General features: G+C 44.8%; 1 protein-coding gene across 1 annotated transcript in view; it reads right to left on the bottom strand.

The window, feature by feature from the left end:
• Positions 1-22,599, bottom strand: part of T265_06192 (hypothetical protein) — a gene marked incomplete at both ends in the record, with an annotated part of 67,450 nt that overhangs the window by 6,393 nt on the left and 38,458 nt on the right. Inside the window, 6 exons of the mRNA XM_009171393.1 lie at positions 4,351-4,564; positions 4,939-5,395; positions 7,753-7,859; positions 9,482-9,558; positions 10,725-10,911; positions 14,197-14,492. Coding sequence (XP_009169657.1) covers positions 4,351-4,564; positions 4,939-5,395; positions 7,753-7,859; positions 9,482-9,558; positions 10,725-10,911; positions 14,197-14,492 — 1,338 coding nt within the window. The remainder of the gene's footprint in view (positions 1-4,350; positions 4,565-4,938; positions 5,396-7,752; positions 7,860-9,481; positions 9,559-10,724; positions 10,912-14,196; positions 14,493-22,599) is intronic.

Raw genomic sequence — 22,599 nt, 5'->3', positions numbered from 1 at the left:
ATTTCTACGGAACAAGTCGCCACATGTTCCAACCCCCAACCTGGAGGGCCAGGAGACTGTGTTCGTCAGACCTCTAACCATTGACCAACCTGGTGTGAGAGACACTGAGTGTCGCGGGACACTCTCCAGTATAGCTCAATGGATCGCTGAGGTACGCAAACCGTCACACCACGGAAAGGTCCAGTCTTTAATCGTATTAAGCCTAGAGGATCCCAAAGAAATACTTGCGTATCCTCCTATTCAAATAAGGATAGCAGTCGGATTTGTCCCCCCAATCCTAACACACCGGGGGGTTTGGATACTTCTACGGGATATTACACAGTTCCCAAACGGATAAAAACTTAATGAAGCTGGACCGAAGAAAGGTAGGGTTACGGGATATTCAGCAACCTTTCAGTGAATGATTTATTGTAATTATTGCTTTGGCCAATTGGTATGTTAGTTGTCTTCCTCTTCCTCCCACCTATGCGACTGAAGAGTTGTGTGTGAGTCGGACTAGCTTGGGGCCTGCTCCAAGGAAGGTTTATCATAGTGAAAATTGTAGAAAGTAAATATATTTGTGAAAATGAGTGGCACACAGAGACGGGTAAGTTGTCCTCGAGATCACGCATACCTTGCTACTTGTATCCAAAAAAATGTATTTCTCAAGATAACCTTGGGGAGAAATCATGTAAGGTTAACGTGACATAAACTGCTCATTGCGTTTTTGCAAACGTGCAATCAGAACGAAACCTATCTCAGTCGGTACACAACAATTCCAGGCTTACCAGAGTGTGTAATACCCATAGTTGCTAACAAAGAACCTTTTCAATTGTGACAAAGCATGTATGTGCAAGTGTAACGTTAAAACACGTAGACATGGGTGAGTGCTGAACCAGTGGATCATATTGATTTCACTTGTCAACGCATCTGTTTCAACCAAGTGAAGAATGTCAATAATCCTGAAGACTTAACAGAGATCAGTAAAGCCCAAATGAACAGCTACCCGACGCCTGACAGATAGAAAAGTGGGATTTCCTCAAACCCAGTATATGGGATGGAAGTCACTCGTCCGAAGGTTATCTAAAGGTTATCAGCAAAATCACACCGATGAACCACTACAGTTGAACTGAATTATGGAAGAGTTCTGTTTCAAGAGAAGTGCATTTTATTGCCAGTAAAGAGCTTAGGTCCGCAATGACTAAAACACACTGGCTTAAACGTCATACTACATCAACGGTACGTCAATGACAAGACTACGGAGATCCTCTTTACTAGAACATATCAATGCTTCATTACCTAGCACAATGTAGCGCCATACGCTGTTTGCATGCTCCACACGAGATGCCATTCGGTGTGCAAACAAGACAACTAAATACTTGAATGAGACAACTGGGCTTGAGTCGAAAGATACGAAAACACCTATCGGTTCAGAAGCCAAAGTGAAAGTTTACGTAGGAAGTGGCAGTCACATCTCGTGTGACGATCGGAGTAAACGATTGCTCTGCATATCACTGAAAGACTGCTATCGACTGGCTGGCCATGCGTGGAGAGCTACAAGCCATGATATACATGAAATAGCACTATTCTAGCGCTGATTATAACTGCGGTAAACTGTAGGCCAGTCTATACCGAAAAGCCGAGAAGCACTGTACAGCTGTTTCATCCTTAGTGGGAATCAGTAGTGGTGAGCAACACACAAAAATCCAGTATGGGGTTTCAAACCCGCGATCTCGGCCACGAGCGTCTGGCCAAACGCAGGGTGATCAGCTCGTACTTAAACAGGATATGGCGCCATCCACGGGAGCCACATCACACGACCACATATTAACTGGATGATCCAGTGACGGCTCCCCACAAGGAAAGTTCACTCGCCTTTTGAAGTTGTTTTTCATCTGAGTTACTTATTAATTGACTGTAGTGTTAGATTTGGTAATTTTGAACAAATGGTGTGAGACGAACTGCTGATGAATTCCAGTAAGGATGAAAGAGTACAGCGCAGTGTCACTCGGTTTTTTCAGCATACCTACAGAACGAAATTTCGATTGAAAATTATCGAACCTCCTCACATTACCAGGCCGGGATTTCAATTCAGAGTGAGTGGAGAGTCTAATTCGATAAGGAAATCTGAATGGCTCAAATGAGGGCGCGAGTAAATGGCGCACACAATGGTAAAGAACTGGAAAATGTGGTTGTTTGGTTCCGAAACAGACAGGCGGGTGAAATTACCCTTAGAGCAACGGTAAACTCTGCTACCACAAGGGAACAGATTGACGTTGAACACTCTGACAACAAACTGAGACACAAAGTGAGAATTATCAAGAATCACTCGATAGTGAATTTAACTCTTTTGGAACACATCAATGATCCATTAGAGGGTATCTGCCTGTGGCGGTCTGTTAGAAATTGCTTCATGATTTGGTCGAAATTCTATTAGCCTTTGCGCTAGTCCTCTTTCGAATTAGGTGCTAATGTGTTTTGCGGTCAAAACCAATCGCAGTCCGTTTTATTAGTAATTCCGTTCGTCACGCTGTTGCGCCGTAGACCACCATGGAGAGAGACAATTTTGTGCTGCGGGCTGTACAGTTTTAAACTGATCACAAAACTGCGATGACAGTGATCATTCACAGTTGGACCTTACATGTGTAACACATGTAATCAGCCATGTGTTTTCCAGCATACACGATACCCAGTGGATGGAAGTGAATGCTGGTAACTTGCCGAACCATTGGTAGCTCCGGTTCGTTGACTTTTTCATAAAATGACAAACTCAATCGTTAATCAAACTCTCCAGTTATAAGAAATTCACTTTGATCAACTGATACAAATACGCTGCCAAGTACGACGAAACTATACTACCGGATTATAGAGAGATGATTACTACCTATTCCGCATAAATCACTTTCCAATACTTTTGCCGAACGTGCGACCACCTCCATTCAGTTTGGGATCCATAGAGGCCCACACAGCTAAACATTCACCAAGCTAGTCTGCCTCACGGGAATTCAGCCAGTTAGCGCGGCGAAACGCAAGACAATCCCTGGGGATGTGGGAGGCGTGAATCAGCATGCTTTGCTCCAATATCCCAACTTCCTGTCTCTGGTGGTAGCCATATCTAGTTTCGGTTGTTCCAACATCTAGAGAGATTGTTCAGTGGTTACGGCTCGGACCTACTGACCGGATGGTCAGTGGTTCGGACCCAAACGCGGCATATCGACCGCTCCTATCTTGGCTTGGACAACCTGGATTTCAGCCCTGGTTACGGCTCGGACCTACTGACCGGATGGTCAGTGGTTCGGACCCAAACGCGGCATATCGACCGCTCCTATCTTGGCTTGGACAACCTGGCGGTATTTCAGCCCTCGTTCTTTCCCCGGGTGGTACGACAGCTAGACATTGAAACGGTATTACGGGGAACGATTATTACTTTGTCCTGGAGCGTTTCTACAACAGAGCACTAAATATTTCACCTGATCGATCAAAGCCATGTCAGTGTGGGTTCTCTTGTCAAGCCGTGAGGCTGTTCACCTCGATTGTAGACCATTTAGTAGCGGCGTTGTCCGGGTCAAAAACATGCTAGTGATTACCAAGCGAGAGTCGGAGATCCCCATACTCCGGTTAGCCTGAATTCAGCCGGTATCCTTGTCAGAAAAATTTCACATCAAAATTTCCTTTATCAAGGTCACGTGCGTTCGGTTTGTCTTCCATGAGCATTCGTCACGTGAAATCGGGGCTTGTTATTAGGTCCAGTTAGGTCCAGTTCAGCAGTAAGTCGAACACTTGCTTGGAAGGTTTTCATGCAGTGGTTATTTTTACACTTTACCAGTAACCAGGTACAATAAGACTTTTAATGGCAAATTACAGTCAAGTAAAGCATCGAGAAGGGTGCTCAACCTGGTAAGGCTGTTGGTAAGGTAGTTGACTGCGTTAGACAGCTGGATAGAGCCGAATTAACATAGTAAAACATGATAAACCTTTGCGTCCGTGTTGCTGCAAACAAGGACGAAATGTGGAGAAATGAGTCTGTGAAAAATGCCAACATATATGTAACCTTTAACAGTCGTCTGAATAATGAGAAAACGGATGAAAACATTAGAGCGGGTGAAGAATAGTTAGAGATCAGTATCACAGTAGACAAACAGGTGAAAAGCGACGGACCCGGATCGTTCGCCTATCTCGATACTAGTGTGAGACTGTTCCGCACCCTTTTGTTACGGTTACTGTTACGCAGACGACTGAAGAAATTGAAACAAAAGCCAAAACCTCATCAACTGTTTCAGCACAGTTCTGTAACTAGAAGCGATCGACAGTCGGACAGAACGTTGTAACAGAGAGAGGCTTAAGATGCGTTGACAGAAAAATTCGACTAACCTTCGTCTCGGAAAGCATTCGGACAACTTGGCAGTAGACGATCGGCCAGGGACAACAAAGCACCAGTAAGAATGAGCCAGAACCGCTGCTGGGAGATCAGAAGCCTTTGGGAACTGTAATCCGATTCTGTATCTGAGGCGGGATCTGATTGTTGGGCACTGGTATCGATGAGACCAACAACCAGACTGAACTGCATACGGATTAATTCGAACAACTGCAATCAGGGATATTTTGGTGCAGTAACGGAAAAAGAAAAAAGTACGTCACATTTACCGGTGGAAAAACATGGTCCTAAAAACACGATCCGTTTGATCTGAATACAATCAGGCCTACTAGTGATTTTAGGTTTATCATAGTCTGAAAATGCGACTCGATTGGTAAGGAACGATAACCTAAATCGTCTGAATCTAACAGACCATCTGTAAACGTGATAGGGCGTATCGTTGGGTAGCGCCAGAGAGATAACATCTTTTCATAACAAGTTCAAACATATGGGTCGTGGAGTTCTCCCAGTTGAACAGGTCCTGACCTACACCATATATCACAGAAAATAGGAGTACTGATAGCGGAGCACAGAGAGCATCTAACCTGTTCTTCTGATTCGTACAAGTCCTTGCCACTTGAAGATGAACTGTCAGATGTCGCCGTCTGATCGACGTAGATCCCGTTTGAAAACGTTTTTCGGGGAAGAGAATTGCTGAGATAAAGACACCAGGAAAGTAGACTGTGAAGGGGTCCAAGAGCGACTGCCAGTACGCTCCAGTCGGCCTCATCTGGATTGATCCGCTTCCGTTGTCCAGTCATATCATCGCGGGCCAATTGGCTCACCATTGAACACAGCTGGTCGATCAGTGCTTGCCGAGGAGCAGTCTGGGACAGACAGACACAGTCGGATTGGGAGTGCTGGATAAAACGTAATGCTTCGATGACTGAATGTAGTAAAGTAGCTGCCGCTCGACGAACCATGCTGTCCGCGCAGCCGATACAAGGTCGTAACGCCGGTAGAATCAACTCTGTAAGGGCGTATTCCAAATCCACCGTGAGACTGAAAACAGAAGACGATATTCGAGCTGGCGCTTGAACACCCGAATATAATAAATAAATAAAATGATAATGAAAATAATACCACAAACGAGAGTTAAGAGATGTTGTCTGACTACCCTTCAGAAAGGACATCAACGAAAGTTGCACGATACAGTTTATGGCTGGATGAAAAATCCATGCTAAACTGTTTGAGTACCGTGAATGACATCGTCATCATCATCATCATCGACAGCACATCAGTGTTCAACACCGATGCTTCACATCGTAAACGTAATGATTAATTATCCTCAAGGGAATTAAAATAAACAATCTGTGGTAACCTCGGGACATAGTCCTAGATGGAGAAAAGGGCTGTCAGACGTCCTCTGGGGAGAAGCGGTTGGTTCTGTTCGAGGAAATATACAGGACCCGACAAAGGAGCATCGGATCTTGGAAAAAGTGCGCAATCAACAGGCCTTCAGAGACGGTTTTGAACAAAATACATAACAGCTCTCAAACGGGTTTGTATCTTGGAAATTTGAATATCTCTTGTTTGATACGTAAGCCTCAAATAGAAATACAGGAGACATTCGTTTGACTGAATAGCATTGTTAAAAATAATTTTTCGTTTCTTACCTGTTTTAATTTCGCCATCATAAGTAGCGGCATCAAACTCCTAATTTATATGTACCTTAGCGATCGGAAGTCGATGTCGACAAGCCAAAAAGCCGTATGATCATTCAAACATCAAAGCAACTCATGAAGGGATTTTTGTTTCAGACTGAAGCCGGTCCAAGGCCACCCTGATGGGGTTTTTCAATACACGCTTTGCTAGGAGGAAGCACAATGGCAGAAGAAAGGTAACTCGTGCCTTCAGAATTCGGGATAGCTCAGTGATTAAAAGGCGAAGGTACTGACCGTGGTTGGAACCCAACCTTGACATCCCAACTGCTCCATCTAGGTTTGGGCAACTTGATAGTATCCCAGACCTTGTGCCACCTTCCAGTGGCATGGCTAGGAACCAGGAGAGTGTTACGGCTGAATCGTTATCATGCCAACTTCAAGCATCTAGTTGGCGATACTCTCATAACATAGTAGGAGTCAGCTGATTGCACCGTGTCACAGCAACACGTTCGAAACTGGTGAGTTAAAAGTGTAGCACCAGGTACCGTTGTTCGATAGGAGGCTGCTGTCCACTGGGTGAATATCCAAGAATTAACCGAGTAAATACTCAGAACATGCATATCATTTTAATCTCAACGGCTAAAATGATAACTGGAACTGCGGGAGAATAAGATTGTTGCTTTGCTCATTGATTGGCTATTGGTGTGAGAACCAATAAGGAGTTTCAAAAATTATCTCCTCTCTGGGTGTGGGTCGAACTGAACAGTTATATATCAAGTCAGTGTAGAAGAGAAGCCAGCAGAATCGAAAAAGAAAACATGGTTATGTGATCTCACTGCCCAGCAAAACGTGTCCTAGCGTGGCTAAAGGTTACTGATGTGTCGATGCTGGGTCGGGGACGCTTGGCTGGTGGTTAGTGTATGAGGAAAGAATCAGAAAAGAATGTACGATGGATCGGGTGGTAGTTACTGTCCCTAGTGAGAACGAATTCAGTGACAATAGGCAAAAACAATGCCATTAACCCAAATGCAGTTAAAGGTGGAATGGTGCAGAAAACCAGCCATCGCACAACAGCTGTGTAGAGAATAAAGCTGAATCGTGAGAGTTAGTTCACCTCACTAGTGCAGGAATACCATCCGTCGTCGTCAAGAGAGTTGTCATGGCATATGTGTACAAAAGCCAAGCATCCTTCGATTACCATTTTTCCCACCTTTCTCCCATCTTTACCCAGCTTTCTGCTTTCGTTACGGACGGGGACCGCGTGATCCCCACTGTGCCTGATTAGAGACGCTGCAAGATATGGTTGTCAACCGACGTCAATGACGTTCTTGCTGTCAGCTTCTATCCGGATTGCTTGAATGTCTGAAGGCGTAGGCACCTCGGAATAATTGTAGTAAGCTAGAAATTGGTCACTTCCCCGTCTTCCCTCATTCTTTTTTTCACAATGAGGTTTTCAAATAAATCATGGTTGTACGGCAGTGAAGCATCGGTGTTGAACACTGATGTCATGCTGTTGTTGTTGTTGATGATGATGATGATGATGATGATGACTATATCCAAGTAACTTAACGTCGATATGTCGTTGTAATGGCTCGGTAGTCCCTACACTAGTATCGTCTGAGCAGTGATGACGTGAAAACTTCCGAAACAGACAGAAAACTATGGAAACATTGTTGGATGAAAATGGGGGTGTTCCTTAAGGAAACAGCTCCAAGGAACAAATGGAGATATCACATGTTGGAATCCTGGACTCACCATAAAGCCCATATGGTTAGGCGAATGGGATCCAGTGGGTAAAATTCCCGAGTGTGTAAAAATATGGCATTCGTGATAAGCATGCGAACTTTGTGCGTCAGGGTTTTCTAAAAACAGAATAAAAAAAGCACTTTGAAAAATTCATTTGATAAGCAAGTAACTAAACGGCATTGTAAAAAAAGGCTGTGGAAAATATATAGTGAAGAACAAGATTCTATAAAAGCATCTCATTCAAGGTCCGGAGAGTGCTGTCCCAGAACAAATACGGAACAGGAGCTAACAAACCTGATTGGTGGTGAAAACACCAGGCAAATGCTAGTGGACTACAGTAAAAGTCGGCGGGTACAGTGATCGCTGATGAGACTGCTGAAGAACGGCTGCTCTAGAGTAAATAAATACATTTGTTTTCTAACGAATGTATCCCAATAAATCAATTATGTTATTTGTATGATTTCAATAGGAGGAACGTGTGACCAGTGAATCGAAGATAGCTTTTTTCCCCTGTTGCTACAGGAATCCTCGAAGTGAATTTATTGGGAATTTGGCCAAAAAGCCAGTAGAGGGACATTCACCGTTGAGGAGAATATCGAAGGAAAATTCCGGTATATTTATGTAGTAGCTACACGCACCAATCAGATTGCCATTGCTTTCCAATGCAAGGTGCCTGCTAATCAAGAAGTTGTGTATTTTAAGCACTTGTTGATTTACAGTAATCTCACTCAGAACGTAACGCATCAACATGAAGTCACCTTTTGAAGGAAATGATTCTAGCAAACTAGAACGGTTCGCCGTAGTACGATACACTTAACGGGGTTGATGAAAACGATACGGCAGTCAACCGCCAGTCACACTCTTTTTTTTAGCTAATCAGATAAGAGTGGCCCCAAATAAGTTAAGCTGTGCAGTCAGTTACAAATTGAGAGACTTGAAGAATATCACATGGGAGGGATTAATTCGAATCTCACGTTACCGGGATCTTGGTCTGTAAATGAGCTTGTAGCTCCGCAAAACGGTTATCCTGTAGAGTACTGTCAATAAGATGAAATCTGAAGTACAACAAGCAATTCCACATTAGGAGCATTTAATGGTAGTAGTGCAATTTTTTGTGGGTTTTCAGCAGTGGAAAGAAAAGCGTATAACTGTAAATTGCAGCAACCCCACCTAGTTCCACGAAGCTCGTGTATTGTGACGGATTAAAGAGGTGTTAGCGTTCCGACAAATATTCATTTACATATCAATTTGGTTTTCAACTGACTTAACTGAATCTATGGTTTACAATATTCTTCAACTGAATGTGCTACTGTATAAATTTTGTCTTTAACTGGACCGTGTGACGCAAACGTTGTCTGCGTGTGCATTTTGCCCAATCAACGCCGCATAGTAGAATCCGGATATGTGCGTCCGCACTCCACCATGTGTTTATCCATCAACTCGCGTGTTTACTCGTCAATTGCTATTCGTGTCTGAGGAGCGAAAATGAGGCATGCGCTTGTGACTTCCTCCTAAGCACCACAGACAGAGATCAAAAGACGATTACTTGAAAGAACTGTTCACACTAAATGGCCATACAACTAGTATTTGGAGAGCGGGCAGATAAATTAACCTACTACTGTCTAGACGGCCTATATTGTCTAAGGCCAATTTCTTTCGGACTGAAGTAGTCCGGCTCAGATCAATCGCATCAGTCACTACATCGCGAGCACAACCTTTTCATCAGGATTGAACCTACCGCTTTGACAGAAGACAATAGACAGCAGTACCCGGCCAAAAGTCCAGTTTGAAGGGCTTGCTGGTCATATTCAAAATCTGAAAAGAGGATTGGAAAAAATTTGAGCGGGAACTCAATCGATTTATCAGCCAGTAAAAAGCGAGCGCCAGCCTCATAACACCGCACTCAGTGGACGCAGACACTTACAGAATCTGCTACTGACAAACAAACAGTAGTACGAAATAATTAAATCAGACAAATGGGAGCATGGCCACAGCAGCGACTACGCCATCAGCACAATCACGTGGAAATTTGAAATACAGAGGGAGATTGCAAATTTTCCGACAAGCTGATGGGTGGACTCTCCCAAGCGCTTGTCAGTTAATGGACGGAATGAGAGGATAAACCTCATGGCAAGTGATGAGTTCGAGTCAAGACCGATTAGCTTACAAGAAGTTGAACTCTTACTCTACCAGTAGGCATTCACAGTGACGCTACTAATGAACATGACTGGCCTTTCTTATTAATATAGGAGTATTTTGCTGCGGGCACCAGGACAGAAGTGATTTTGATATGGTGAGGTCACAGAAATGACACTTGACGGTCATGAAAGGTAGTCTGAGTGACTGATCGATTAGGAACAAAGACGTCAGGATAGAAGGTAAACGGCGCTTGAATTGAGGCTGCGACAATGCTAAGAACGCTGACACCTAATTTGTAAGCACCAGAGCCGTTACACAATGAGTGGAATACAATAGGAGGAAAGTTAATTGACTTATTCAAAGTCCGCGCCAGCTTCAGTTGAAAACAATAGTTCCGATTGTTGTTCACTACTCCAGCTGTCCTCTGCTTATTTAAAACAAAACCCTCATGTACCACACCAAGTGATCTATGAAGCAGAGTTCGAACCATGAGCCCTTCGGTTCGTATGTTGGCGCTACGTACACTGTGCTATCTCAAGCTGTGAAACGGAACCGCGTGTCATCCAACGATGGGTAGGCGGTCCGAACCCCTTACTATTTTGGCATAGCGCTACGGCTATTATCCCTGTTCAAATAGTCCACAACTACAGATGGACAGATTTTCCACGAAGTTCCAGCGAAAAATTCATTTCGGAAGCAGACGGGAGGACGAAGTATTCATAAAATCCAGTAAAAAACTTTTCCCCACACCAAAGACGTAGTGAAGAAATCAACAGAACTCGGAAATCTCCATTAGAGAGAAGCGCGATAATACAGAAGAGTGAGAACAAACCGACACTCACTACCCAGTTCCGATCGATTCATCAGTGCATTCTGCAAGGGAACAGCCAGCAATTTTTGGATACCATCCATTCCCAGGTCCGCGCCAAAAGTGACCAGGAAACGGCACACGGCAAGGCACACAGTGAGGTCACTATTCGATTGAGCAGGTGTACCCCATGGGTGAGCGAAATGTTCACCGTAGTGGTGCTGTAGGCCAATAGGAAAGTGAAACCCCAAATGGTAGATTGACGAGTTGTGAGTCTAGCTGTTAGGATTAAATGGTTACATAGTATATTCTAGCCGGAGACCAGACTACCGCTCAGGCACCACATGAAATCCCCGTCACAGCGATGAGCTTAGCGTTGGTCTCATTACAGCAGTGTAGACATTTTTTGATGTCACCTTTGTCTTGAACAACCGTGCTCCATTACATTCATGTGGTACAGCTCAGTCTTGCCCGGAATTGCGGTAGCTCGATTGAAAGGTACCAAACATGAATGAACTATGATTGCTGTCTATGCACCCACATTTCGGACGGATTTCGCCGACTACAGGATTTTTTGGACGGCCTAGAGGGTGTGGTCAACCGGATATCTTGGTGAAATTTACCGTCAGTCGACTGGAATGCTCATGTGGGTAAATTAAACGATTCCATCTACATCGTGGACAGGTGACAGATGCGTCAAGTATGTTTCACCAAGACGCAGTTATCATTAATGTGCGGTACCAACCACGGTCGTAACACCAGTCAAAGACTTTTTGATGAAAGGATCTTGGATGTCATCAGTGATAGATTTACAGTCTTGTTTAGGGAGAGGAGTGGGACACATTCGGAGTGGACCATATCCCACAGATAGCAGAGGGACAACTCCAACATGCCACGAGACAAAAACCAAGCTTCAGAAGCAGCAATATTATTCGGCTTGGATGCAAGACAATCAAACCAATCTCTCTAATGATTTGAAGGCGCAGTCGACAGAAAACCGCCAGCAACACTGATAGTCAGCCTGTCTCCGTGGGAGATAAATGGTTTCTATTCAATGAACGCGATCATGTAAAGTATGGGGTTCATGTAAGACAACAATGTGCCTATCAAGTTTGGAATCACAGGTGTACCTCTCAATAAACCCTCTGATTTACGGTCTGTCATGAACGGCGTTAATTTTCAGCGATAACTTTCCTAATTTGATTTAGAGACAGCTGAAATTGCACACATCTTTTGAAACCAAACATTCTGAGTTCGAAACGAAGTCGTGTTTTTGAAGAAGGGCCCCCATGAGGAAGGTCTCTCATAATCAGTGAGTAGGTATGATATTATTGTGAAATTCCAGGACACAGAACAGATAGACGAACAGATGCATGCCTAGCTCCTTGTGAAATTCATATCTTTTGGGCTAAGGATTTTCTCTCACTTCAATGCTCCCGAATGGGACTCTTCCTACAAAGGTCAACATACTATGTTAGGGCAAGAAACATTTAGTTCCCTTCGTTTATGCTGTTGAAGTGCTTAGAAGGGACATGTAAGGGGAGGCACTGGAAGTTAAAGGAAATAGCTGAATGAAAAATTCGACTTTCCTCTGATGCACAGGTGCGGAGAATAAGATGCGACCTAAATAATGACAGTATTTCGCGCTTGGTAAAGTGTGACACGCATTCAGTGCGTAGCTGCCATGTCACCCGAAGGAATCAAGAGTATTAGGATACCACCAGGTTTCATCCGCCTAGACAGCAGTGGTCAGTAGGCCGGGGTTTGGCTTGACCACGAACATTACGGTCAGTAAGTTTGCGCCTTGACCACTGAGCTATCTCAAGTTGAATGTGAGTTGACACTGAACGATGCACTTCCTGCTTATCAGACAGATAGCCTACGAACTGGAATACCGAGGACACTTGCTTTCTGTCATAACTGCGCCTAAAGGATGATGACAGTCAGTGTCAACAGAAAGTTAGGTGAGCAACTCCCAATGATCTAGCCGCTGGTACTGCCCAAATCCGGAAGGGCTTCAGTGTGAAACACCCAAAAGTTGCAAGCGCCCTCGGTAGCTAATTTAAAAGAAAATCCTTCCGGTAAGCGGGAGGTTGGCAGTTCTCGTCCAATTCACGGGCGTCTTTTCGGTCACCCCACGCGCAACTACAATCCTTACTTCAAACTTGAAACAACAAAAAACAAAAACAAACAACTCAAGGAGTCCGGGGCAAGCATAGGATTTCAAGTCGATAGAGGAACCACCCTTCATCATCATCAATAGCATAACATGGCATAACAGCCGGTGGTATGAGAGTATTGTTATTTGTAAGTGTCATGGTTGCATATGGGCTGGGATACTGTCAGGGCGTCCACACTAGGAGAGGAGTACGATTAGGGTCCTTGAACAAAGCCTTTGGTTCAAAAGCCTGACCACAAGGCAGCGGTGTTTGGCGGGAAATGCAAGTGCATTACCATTTTGAAGAACCAGTCGCCACACATGTTCAAGCCCAAAACTAAGGGGCCAAGAAACTGTATTAGTCAGATCTCTGATCACCGACCAACCTGATATGAGACTCTATGAGTGTTGCACGGACATCCCCACCTCCCCAGTATAGTTCAATGGCTCGCGGAGGCACACAAACCTTCACACTACAGTAAGGTCCAATCGCTCCGAGACGGCCACCCTTATCCATGGCTTTGTTACCCGGGCAGTTACTTTAGCATCCAGGAGAGGTTACGGATTTCTCAGTCCTAATGAAAATTCATGGGAAATTCGTTTATATCAGGGTTGAATTCACATCATGTGGGTCATGGAAAACAAAACGGTTCGTACACAACTTCCAATGTTTGGAATCTAGTCAGCCTAGTAAGTGTAAGGAGATCTGGGAATTCTGATAGAGAATTCGTCCTGCAATTCGCACCAATCTATGCTGAAAAGCCTAGAAGAGCTGTAAAGCTGCTTTATCCTTGTTGGGAAATATCAGCAGTGCGAATCTGTCGAACCCGCAGCCTTCCGGCCGAGAAACCACAAGTGACTGATAAACAGTGTGATCAGCACGCAATTAGCTAGGATATGGGGTCGATCATCCTTCAATCACGGAATCCATATACAGGTAACTCTGTTGCGTTCGTTTTGGAAAAAAATGAGATGTAAGCTGACAAGATTTAAGTGAAACAGCCCATCACAAAGAAGCGATGAAGTTAGCTTCAAAGCGATAACAACAAGTTCAGGTGAGAGCCGAAAATCAATTTCAGTTGAACTATACTGGCAATGAGATTCAGTCAGAGAATCTGTAAGGTCCCATAGCCTTTCAGCAACCCGGTTCACTGAAGTTGGGTCAAAGACGAGTTGTCCACTGAAGATTCCTCAGGAGAGGCCAAAATGGGTGCATTTCCGTAGTGGACCCTCTTCAGGGAGAGCATAACTTTCCCGAAAACGACCGATCCCATATTGAGACACAAGTGGACCAAAGACACGAAATTGCTCGGTCCAGCCAAGAAACCCCAAATAAAGTAAGACTTACACTGACAAACGTTTCCAACAAATCTGTATGATTGTACACGGATCCTGTCACCTTGTTCGGTTGCCGCGGTATTCGGCTGAGGATGTCATTTAGTTTGGGAAGTAGGATGTTGTACAACCAAGATTTGGCCGTCCATTGCTTTTTCGGAGTGGTCGGTGAAGAGTCTGTTCGGTGGGTACTTTTTTCCGAGCAGTGATGTGCTAGTGCCTGTTCGAACTTTGGTTGTAAGGCCTGATAACCTTGCTGGCCCAAGATTAACTGAACATTCACAATGGATTCTGGGGGCCGTGGAGATTCTGAAAAGACAAGCAAAGTGAAATCAAAGCAATGTAAGGATGCACTGATCTCTTTTTTTCGCGAAAAGCTCAAACTTGTGGAAAGCCTTCTATAGAAGGCAGTCTTTTCAGTGCATGGCGAATTTCGCAAATCCACAGGACTTTGATGTTGCAATCAACAATGTAGGAACCTTGGTAGTTTGGAGCACACACCTTAACCTCAACAAGAGGGTTGTCAGGCAGGCACGCGATGGCGCTGAAGAAATATAAAAACCTTGTTCTAGGAGTCATGACCTATCGGATGACTACTTTCTACCTTACTTCACGGCGATTTTCTCCCAGAGAAGGATGGCCCGGCTGCAAGATATCCCGGATCGCTGTCGCCTAGGTGTAGCACAAAGTTATCCATTCTCTACCCTGCGTAGATCACTCCAAGTGGTTCCACGTCGGTCTTAGCTGTGGTACTGATAATGCTGACCATACAATCCCATAGCACAGGAGAAATTTCAGTAGAAAGAAAGCAGTAATTGATTTGCACCAGAAACCGTTTACCACACAACCAGTGATACAGCAAGTGTCCCTGGTGATCAGCCTCGCTTGAGTATCACCTGAAGGATATACTGGCCTAAATTTCCGTTCCTTACTAATCCTTCTCGTCAACTTCCCTAAACCGGCACTTCCCGTGTCTTGGCACAATTATTCGAGCCTCACATGTCGAGAATCCAGCCCGGTACGGCCGAGGATATTCACTGCTGATGAGTTCTAGTAGGGGCGAAACTCGAGCCTAGTGTACTTCTTCGTGTTGACCATCCAGAAAACAGGTGGACTGCTCAAGCGTATGTCTCATACCATTGGTTTTTCGGATATAACAGATCAAGAACCATCTGACAAAACCACCGGTAAACGCACCCGAGCCACCACTATTTCGACACACTGAGGGTATTTGTTATCATGCATGATTCAGTGTGTGATTCGTCCGAAAAGAGGCCAGACGCAATAGCTTTGCCACAAACTTTTATAGCTTTCTCTAGACTGGGGGAACTACTGTACATAAAGATAAATACTCGTGTAACTGATCAATGTGGCCAGCGAACAAACCGCTTTATAAACATCAGACTGGCGATTACTCGGAAAGAGATTGATATTCTAGATAGAGAACAATCGGGGTCTGTTGCGAAATTTAGAAAGAAAGCTGTTGACTCCACTAAATATTGGATTTTAATGAATACGTGTTTTTGACGCATTAGGAACTCGATAAGTCGTTTTTTCCCGGTAGAGCACACTTCTCGTAGGGTCACTGAAAACCATTCAGTTGTTTCTGGCTGATTTTAATTTATCGGTATACAAACTTGGCGATTGGAGGAAATCATCGATATTTGTACAGGCTGCTGCAAGATTCTCTTGGAAACGAATTAGTTATGATCACTTCGGGTGGTCTACAAACTGAAGACCCACGACCCCTCGATCCACTAAGTAAAGCGGAAAAGCATGTGGATGACGTCATGGAACGATAGCTTTCTATGTTCTGTGTAAGGGATTTCGACCACATCACAGTGAATGTATCCTACCCAACTTTGCTCTATCAAGCCTGCAATTGTCTTGTTCAGAAATAGAGTATCAAATTATCTAGGGTCCAAGGTCACTAGTACCAAATAAGTAACCTAGTTTGGCACAGATTGTCAGAGAAAGCATGGTAAAAGCCATAAAGTATTCTGCACAAGCAACAGTAAATTTTCTGTAAAATCACAATGGAGTTTCCCATATTCGGCCGAAGATCCTTCCCGGGAGGGCAGTACACCCAAGAGGACAAGGAGCACATTACTGTGTGGATCTGTTGCAGTTGGTATGGTGAGACAATGGAAAACAGGCCTAGTTAGTGACTATAAACCAGATTCTCAATTTTCATAGCTCTGCCTGTTGTGGGTGTCGCGCCAGGGGACGATTAAAAACTAGGCTTTCCATATCCTTGGAATGACGTTAAACTACTGAGACCCAAACGGTTTAAGGCGTCGAACAACAGTGGAAATTCTCTAGCCCTGTGATTGGACTTTATCAAGGATGGTGCTTCATACGTAGCAGTGGTTCTGAGTATACTTGGAGCCGACTTAACCTTCTCCAGGAGAAAATCGGTCAAAGTGAGATACTTCTTCATATATAACGAAATGTCACACACATCGTCAGGTCCAATGAACACAGCGACATAAGAGGTAACCGGATAAACAATTCGGCTAACAGCAAATAATTTAGCACCGAATGATATCTTCACAATGAGGGATTACTAAAATCTGCTCCTCTGAACCACGTTTGCGGTAACGCATGTGAAGGATTCTCTCCCAGAAACATTCATTTTTCCACCACCGCCAGTTGTCGCGAATCCGATAAACTGTTTCGGTATTTTTTATTCTGCTGTAGTGGACAGCAATGGGTGAAAAGATCTGGTCAGGTTGAAGGGCATTGTGCATGCTACGGTCATCCAATCACTTCATCACCTCAATAAACCCAGGCTCGTGACCTACCCGACGGTTTAATGGCACCCACCTTGACAGATTTGGACCTGAACTAAAACCACAAGAACGTACGCCCTTCAACTGAACAGCAGGAGAAGCAGCAAATTACATCTACCAGCCCCAAGTTCTGAATGTGACGAGAACATTGTACGGTGAAAAAATTTAAGGCTTACATGAATAGGTCAAGGCCTGTACGCATTTTAGATCACAGCAAATCTGAAAGAAAAAGTAGTCAGCGAAATCTAGATTTGCCGCTAATCCGTGCGAATGAGACGCACTTTCCAACGCAGGCACAGATACTTGTGGAGACGGGCAATCGGTCATAAGGAATTCCTCTAATCAGTTGTGGCACCTTTTCGGTGTATAGTTACCGTGTAACTCAAAGGAAGAATATTCTGCTAGGTTGCCCAAGCCTCGACAGGGGCAGTCGAGATGACGGAGTTGGAACCATATAGCTCCCGGTCAGTAGCTTCGAGCCTTACCCACAAAGAAATAGTAGATGGTGTGTAAAATATCCCCACGGCACCAAAAACGAAAGCAACGAGCCTTGTCAAGAGGTGACGGCAGCTAATTGTACAGTGGACATGTAGATCACTACGTTCCATAAATTCGCCGGGCAGCCACGTTGAGAGTCAACTTCCAATAAGAACTGGAGCAAGATACAACCGAACCATTGATGTTTCTAACTGGTCAGATAGAGAATGCCCACACTACACCTTCTGAAGTGTAGCCAAGGAAATCATCCTTATTCGTTTGGTCCGGGCTCACTTTCGTATTGCCAATGGAGGACGAGGACTTCCGAGAAGCGCAATCCACCAACTGCGAAAGCGTTCTTATGCTCCAGACAGTTTTGCTACCTGAAGCAGGTAGCGTATAGACACCTAACAAAACTGGATACTTGTGACCGTGCCTTTAGAAACTCCAGATCCTTAGGTGATTATAGACACGAAACGCATTGTAAATCTACGTCTCTGACAATTAGGCGGAATCCCGCATCCAAATCGTTTTACCGCTCCCAGTTGGGCGCTGCTACAGTCAAGAGGCGACTGGCCAGAAGATCGGATTACTTGCCTATCCAGTATCAAAGCGAGCTCTGATTGGCTAAAGGTGTGAACCCAATAGACAATCATGATGCAGTAACCGTCGAAAGCCGGCTGCTAATACCGCGTCCAGAAATTTGTCTACTCATACATTTGAAATACAAAGCCATGTATGTTGTGATTTTGACCTGGTTTTGGGTGTTTTACGAATGACGTGTGGTTCTTTTACTGAAAACGTTAGCTTGGAAGGTCTAGACTGAGAACTGAGCTGAGGCATTACCATCATTACAATGACCATGTACAGGCGCCTATGAAGGCTCAGCTGGTCACATGCACACATCCACAAGAATCCGCGTTTAAACCGCATAAAATAAGATACCGCATACTGGTGTCGTTGTTTGTACCACAGGCAGCTTCAAAACTGCGATCCTATACCACCACAGTCGGTTCATAAGACAGGCGAAGATTTGACCAAAACATGACCAACTAAACTCAGATGGTTCAGGTCACTGTGAAGCTGTACGCTGGACAGTTTCTAGGTCAGTGGTGATTCACTGTGAAAAAGCAATGGATCAGGGTGATCTAACTGAATATATAATTTACTTCAAAACAGCGAGCTAAGCACGACTGGGGGTCATATGGATAATACGTGATGCCCAGATTAGACCTCAGTGAATTGATCCGGAAACCAACAAATTCAGACATCATCCTGTTCTTGTTGTGCTCTAATTTTAAATGCAGGTAGTCCACACAGTAAACAGTTCAGAAAGTATGAGCTTAACTCAAGGCTAGGAATACATGAGCAATAATACCGCACGTTAGGCGGATTGGTACAAGAGTAATCAGACCCTGAATATCACAGCAACTCATCGATCTATAAAGTGCGACAATGAGGTACTGATAAAATAAACGACAATCTCGACAGTAGCTTAATCAAGCACTGAAACCTTGCAAGTGCGCGTTTGGGTCACAGGGAATACCACGACAGAAGCAAAACCCTCATTTCAGAATGGTCTGAACGGATCGTGTAGAAGTGGAGCCATGTTTTATCCCACTACGGTGTGTTGCATTGTAAACGGTCCAATAACCCATCACGCACAGCTGTCAAGGCTGAATGAACTTGAGCAAGAGAGGATTTTGTGTGTTTCTATTTCGACGAACTAATTGGGGGTTATCTAAAGACACTAAAGGAGTCCCCCAGCTGGTACAATGCTCAATCTAACTAGACTTCGAATCATTCAAATAATTTAATGATTATAAATTAACAGCTAATCACACCTCAAATAAGATCCACCGGCTGGTCGGTGGTCGCGTAGTCTGGAGGGTTGGAGGCTGAAACTATTGACCACGGTGTCACGTGTTCGATTCCTCTACACATACACACACCTGAAATGTTGTCAAGAAAGACGAAAGTGCCCATTGTGTTTAGCTTTTCGGCACCCCCACAAGTTTTCTAGGGGAAAACGATTTGCCCCTGTAGGATCCCGAAATGGAGCATCAACAAGACTCCTCATATCAGGTGATAAATACCGTTATTTGTACAGAACTTGTAAAGAATTTGGACAGTCAGTATCCCCCTCTTGAAGACTGAAGACCAGCATCGGAGGACCTTACAGAGTTGATCAGTAGCACCGATTTGGATTGAGACTAACTAGTGCCACCATCTGATGTGATCTAGAGTCAGTCAGTAACGCATATCATTCTACCTGGTAAGGCCAACGTAAGTCAATTATGAAAGCTTTAATCCCCCTGACGAATATGGGAAAATGGGATTCCCAGATGGACGAACAGGTGGAAAAGAGCGTAGTGCACAAGAATAAATATCGCCAACCGAGCCAGGTCGTGCAAATGTGGGATGCCGATTCATTATAGGAATCAAAATGACCGAAACTTACGTTACTTCAGGCTATCGCTAAGTGCTCCAACCATTAACGCAGGGGTCGCGGGTTCCAAACTCCCAATTGCAGTTTCGTGAGATGCACACTGCTGATAATTCCCAATAAGGATGAAACACCCATGCAGTGCTTCTTGGCTTTAGCGACAAGACGAAATGTTAATTGAAAGTTCCCATATAACTTCAACAGAAGCAGTAGCCCAGAGGAAGAATGAGTGAGTTTATCCTGAGAAGTCGTTCAGCTGTAGCACCCTTCCGGTGCCTAAACGCCGTGCCACCAGAAACAAGCACGAGGGCTGGGATACTGCCAGGTTACCCAAGCCTAGACAGGGGAAGTCGAGAGGCAGAGGTCGGGTTCGAACCACGGACCTTATGTTCAATAAATTCGCGCTCTTACCATGACCCATCTCGGTCTGAGAAGTCGTCACTCAAAAAGCTGATCAATGCATGACCACGTGATGAGGGTCCCATGATTGAAGGACGAGTGGCGCTTTGTCCAGTACGCGGTCCTATACACGCTGTTGCTCAGTCGCTAGTGACCGAGCAGTCAGGAAGTTCCGGGCTCCAAACTCCCTCATGGAATACCATGCGATGCGCAACGCTGATGATTCCCGATATGGTCAAGAAAGCTTTGCAGTGCTCCTCAGCTTTCAGTATCGAATGAGTTCGCTTACACGGCGAAGTATTAATTGAAAACTACCACGAAGTCGTCTGAACTCCCCATGTTTTTACAACAAACTGTCATCCCCATTCTCTTATGTTGCCCGATCGGTGGTTCATATAACCGACAGTTCACTGCTCGCTCACGTCCCGCACTCATGGCTACCAGCTTTAGGTACGCAACTGCTTACGTTTGTTGTCTTTGTGACTGAATGCCCCCGGAGAGGAAAGTTGTTCTTGCCTGGTATCGATTAAGGACGGTCAGGACGGACTGCACGCCGCTACCCACCAGAGCATGAGACATGTGACCAAGATCACTACACTTAGCATGTGTCCCAGGTTGTCCCACCTAGGACCCGTTCAGGGTCGTTCCAATCTACATATGATTCTCTGTTGGTTCGTGTCTCTGTGTTAGACCGTAAAGCAGCTCACAGAAACTGTACATACCACAGTACGCCATATGATGCACACTTGGAACCATGACGTTTTGCGACGCCCTATGTGCCTGTTGACAACCCTTTCTCTATAACCGTTCGGTCTGTTCGATAAGTTTACATTCACTCGTGAACGTTCGTTTGTTTCCGCCTGACATAATGATGGCTTTTACGGAACTTTGCCATCCTCCTCTCTTTCTGCATACCGTTTCGTTCGTTTAAGGTACAAACCTATTATCCCGGTTGCCCCATAGAGACCTCCACAATGACTGTTATAACTGCCACATACAGTGTTTCAAAGTGTTACGGTTTACTACTCTTCCTATGTTGGTATTTATACTGTATCCGAACTAACATGCCCTGAAGCCAGACCCATGGTTCCTACCGCCCCGTCTGCTAAGTGTCACAGTCCTATTGTCAGTGCCGATACTGGTGTATACGCTGTCTAATATCCCAAGTACACAAGTCCCGACCGGCCTCTTTCTAACTTCGGATCTGCGTGAGTCTGGATAGCAGCGAAAACCGGCCCTGTGGACTCTGCCATACCACCATGGATTCTGTAAACTACTCAGAAGAACCAATTGCTGAAAACCAGAAATATGTCATCACCTTTAGTCAAAACATCTCAGAACTTGGCCTCGATGTCAAACTGTGCTAACTTAGCCTGCGGTTGAGGTGCAGTCTGTTTAGGGAGAAATGGGAGACCTAAGGCGTGGGTAAAAGAACAGGCCTCCCAAGTTGGAATCAGTACGATAACCGCTATTCTACGATGCAGCGGAGTCACGAATCTTTCACCAAACCCCAGCCATGAAGGTTGCGTCACTGGAATGATACTTGTTCCAATCTTTACAATCGCAGAACAACTGGGAGACGCTCTCTTCACGAACATTGAGGCTTTGTTGATCAGATGGTTTAGGCTAGGTCCTTATATACAAAATGACCTGGTCCATACACTGTCTCTATCCTGGTACATGTGACCCGGTTACACAATATGTCCTTCAGTTGGGATCTGAATTTTGGACTTCAAATGTTGATTTATGCGCCGTTTATTCGACACTTAGGTGATACGCATGGCTATTGATGAGGACTTTTAGACTGGTACATTCCGAACAAATTGCCTTCCTCTATCACAATCAGGATAACTTAGATGATTTTTTCCACCGGATCTGGTTGCAGAGAATAACGGTCAAAAGTCAGTTATGACACAAGAACTACCAGTCCCACACTGTGTTAGGCCGAATTCCGCACATATACAGTTCTACTGCTCGCAGTTAGGCGCTACTACGGCCAAGAAGCCTAGCCCGCACGCGATTGACCGGAAGTCAGCCATTTTACCAGTCCAGCATCAAGGTGATCTCTAGTTGGTCGGAAGCCTGAATCCAACAGCCTATCATGATCTGGTATCTGCCAAATGCCGGTTGCGATTGCCAATGCCGCGTCCAGAAAGCGTCAGAAGTTCCAGAATGTTATCACCGAGTACACGCGCAGCACGTGTTTTTACCTGGTTTTGGGCGTCAGTGCGCGTTGTGAACCTTTCGTTGTTGTTTTTGGGGGAAAGCTAGCTTGGAAGTGTAGTAACGGTATTTTCCTCAG

This window comes from Opisthorchis viverrini, assembly GCF_000715545.1.
Source record: "Opisthorchis viverrini unplaced genomic scaffold opera_v5_124, whole genome shotgun sequence".
NCBI classification, from domain to species: domain Eukaryota; kingdom Metazoa; phylum Platyhelminthes; class Trematoda; order Opisthorchiida; family Opisthorchiidae; genus Opisthorchis; species Opisthorchis viverrini.
This window is presented reverse-complemented; position numbering and strand designations above follow the sequence as displayed.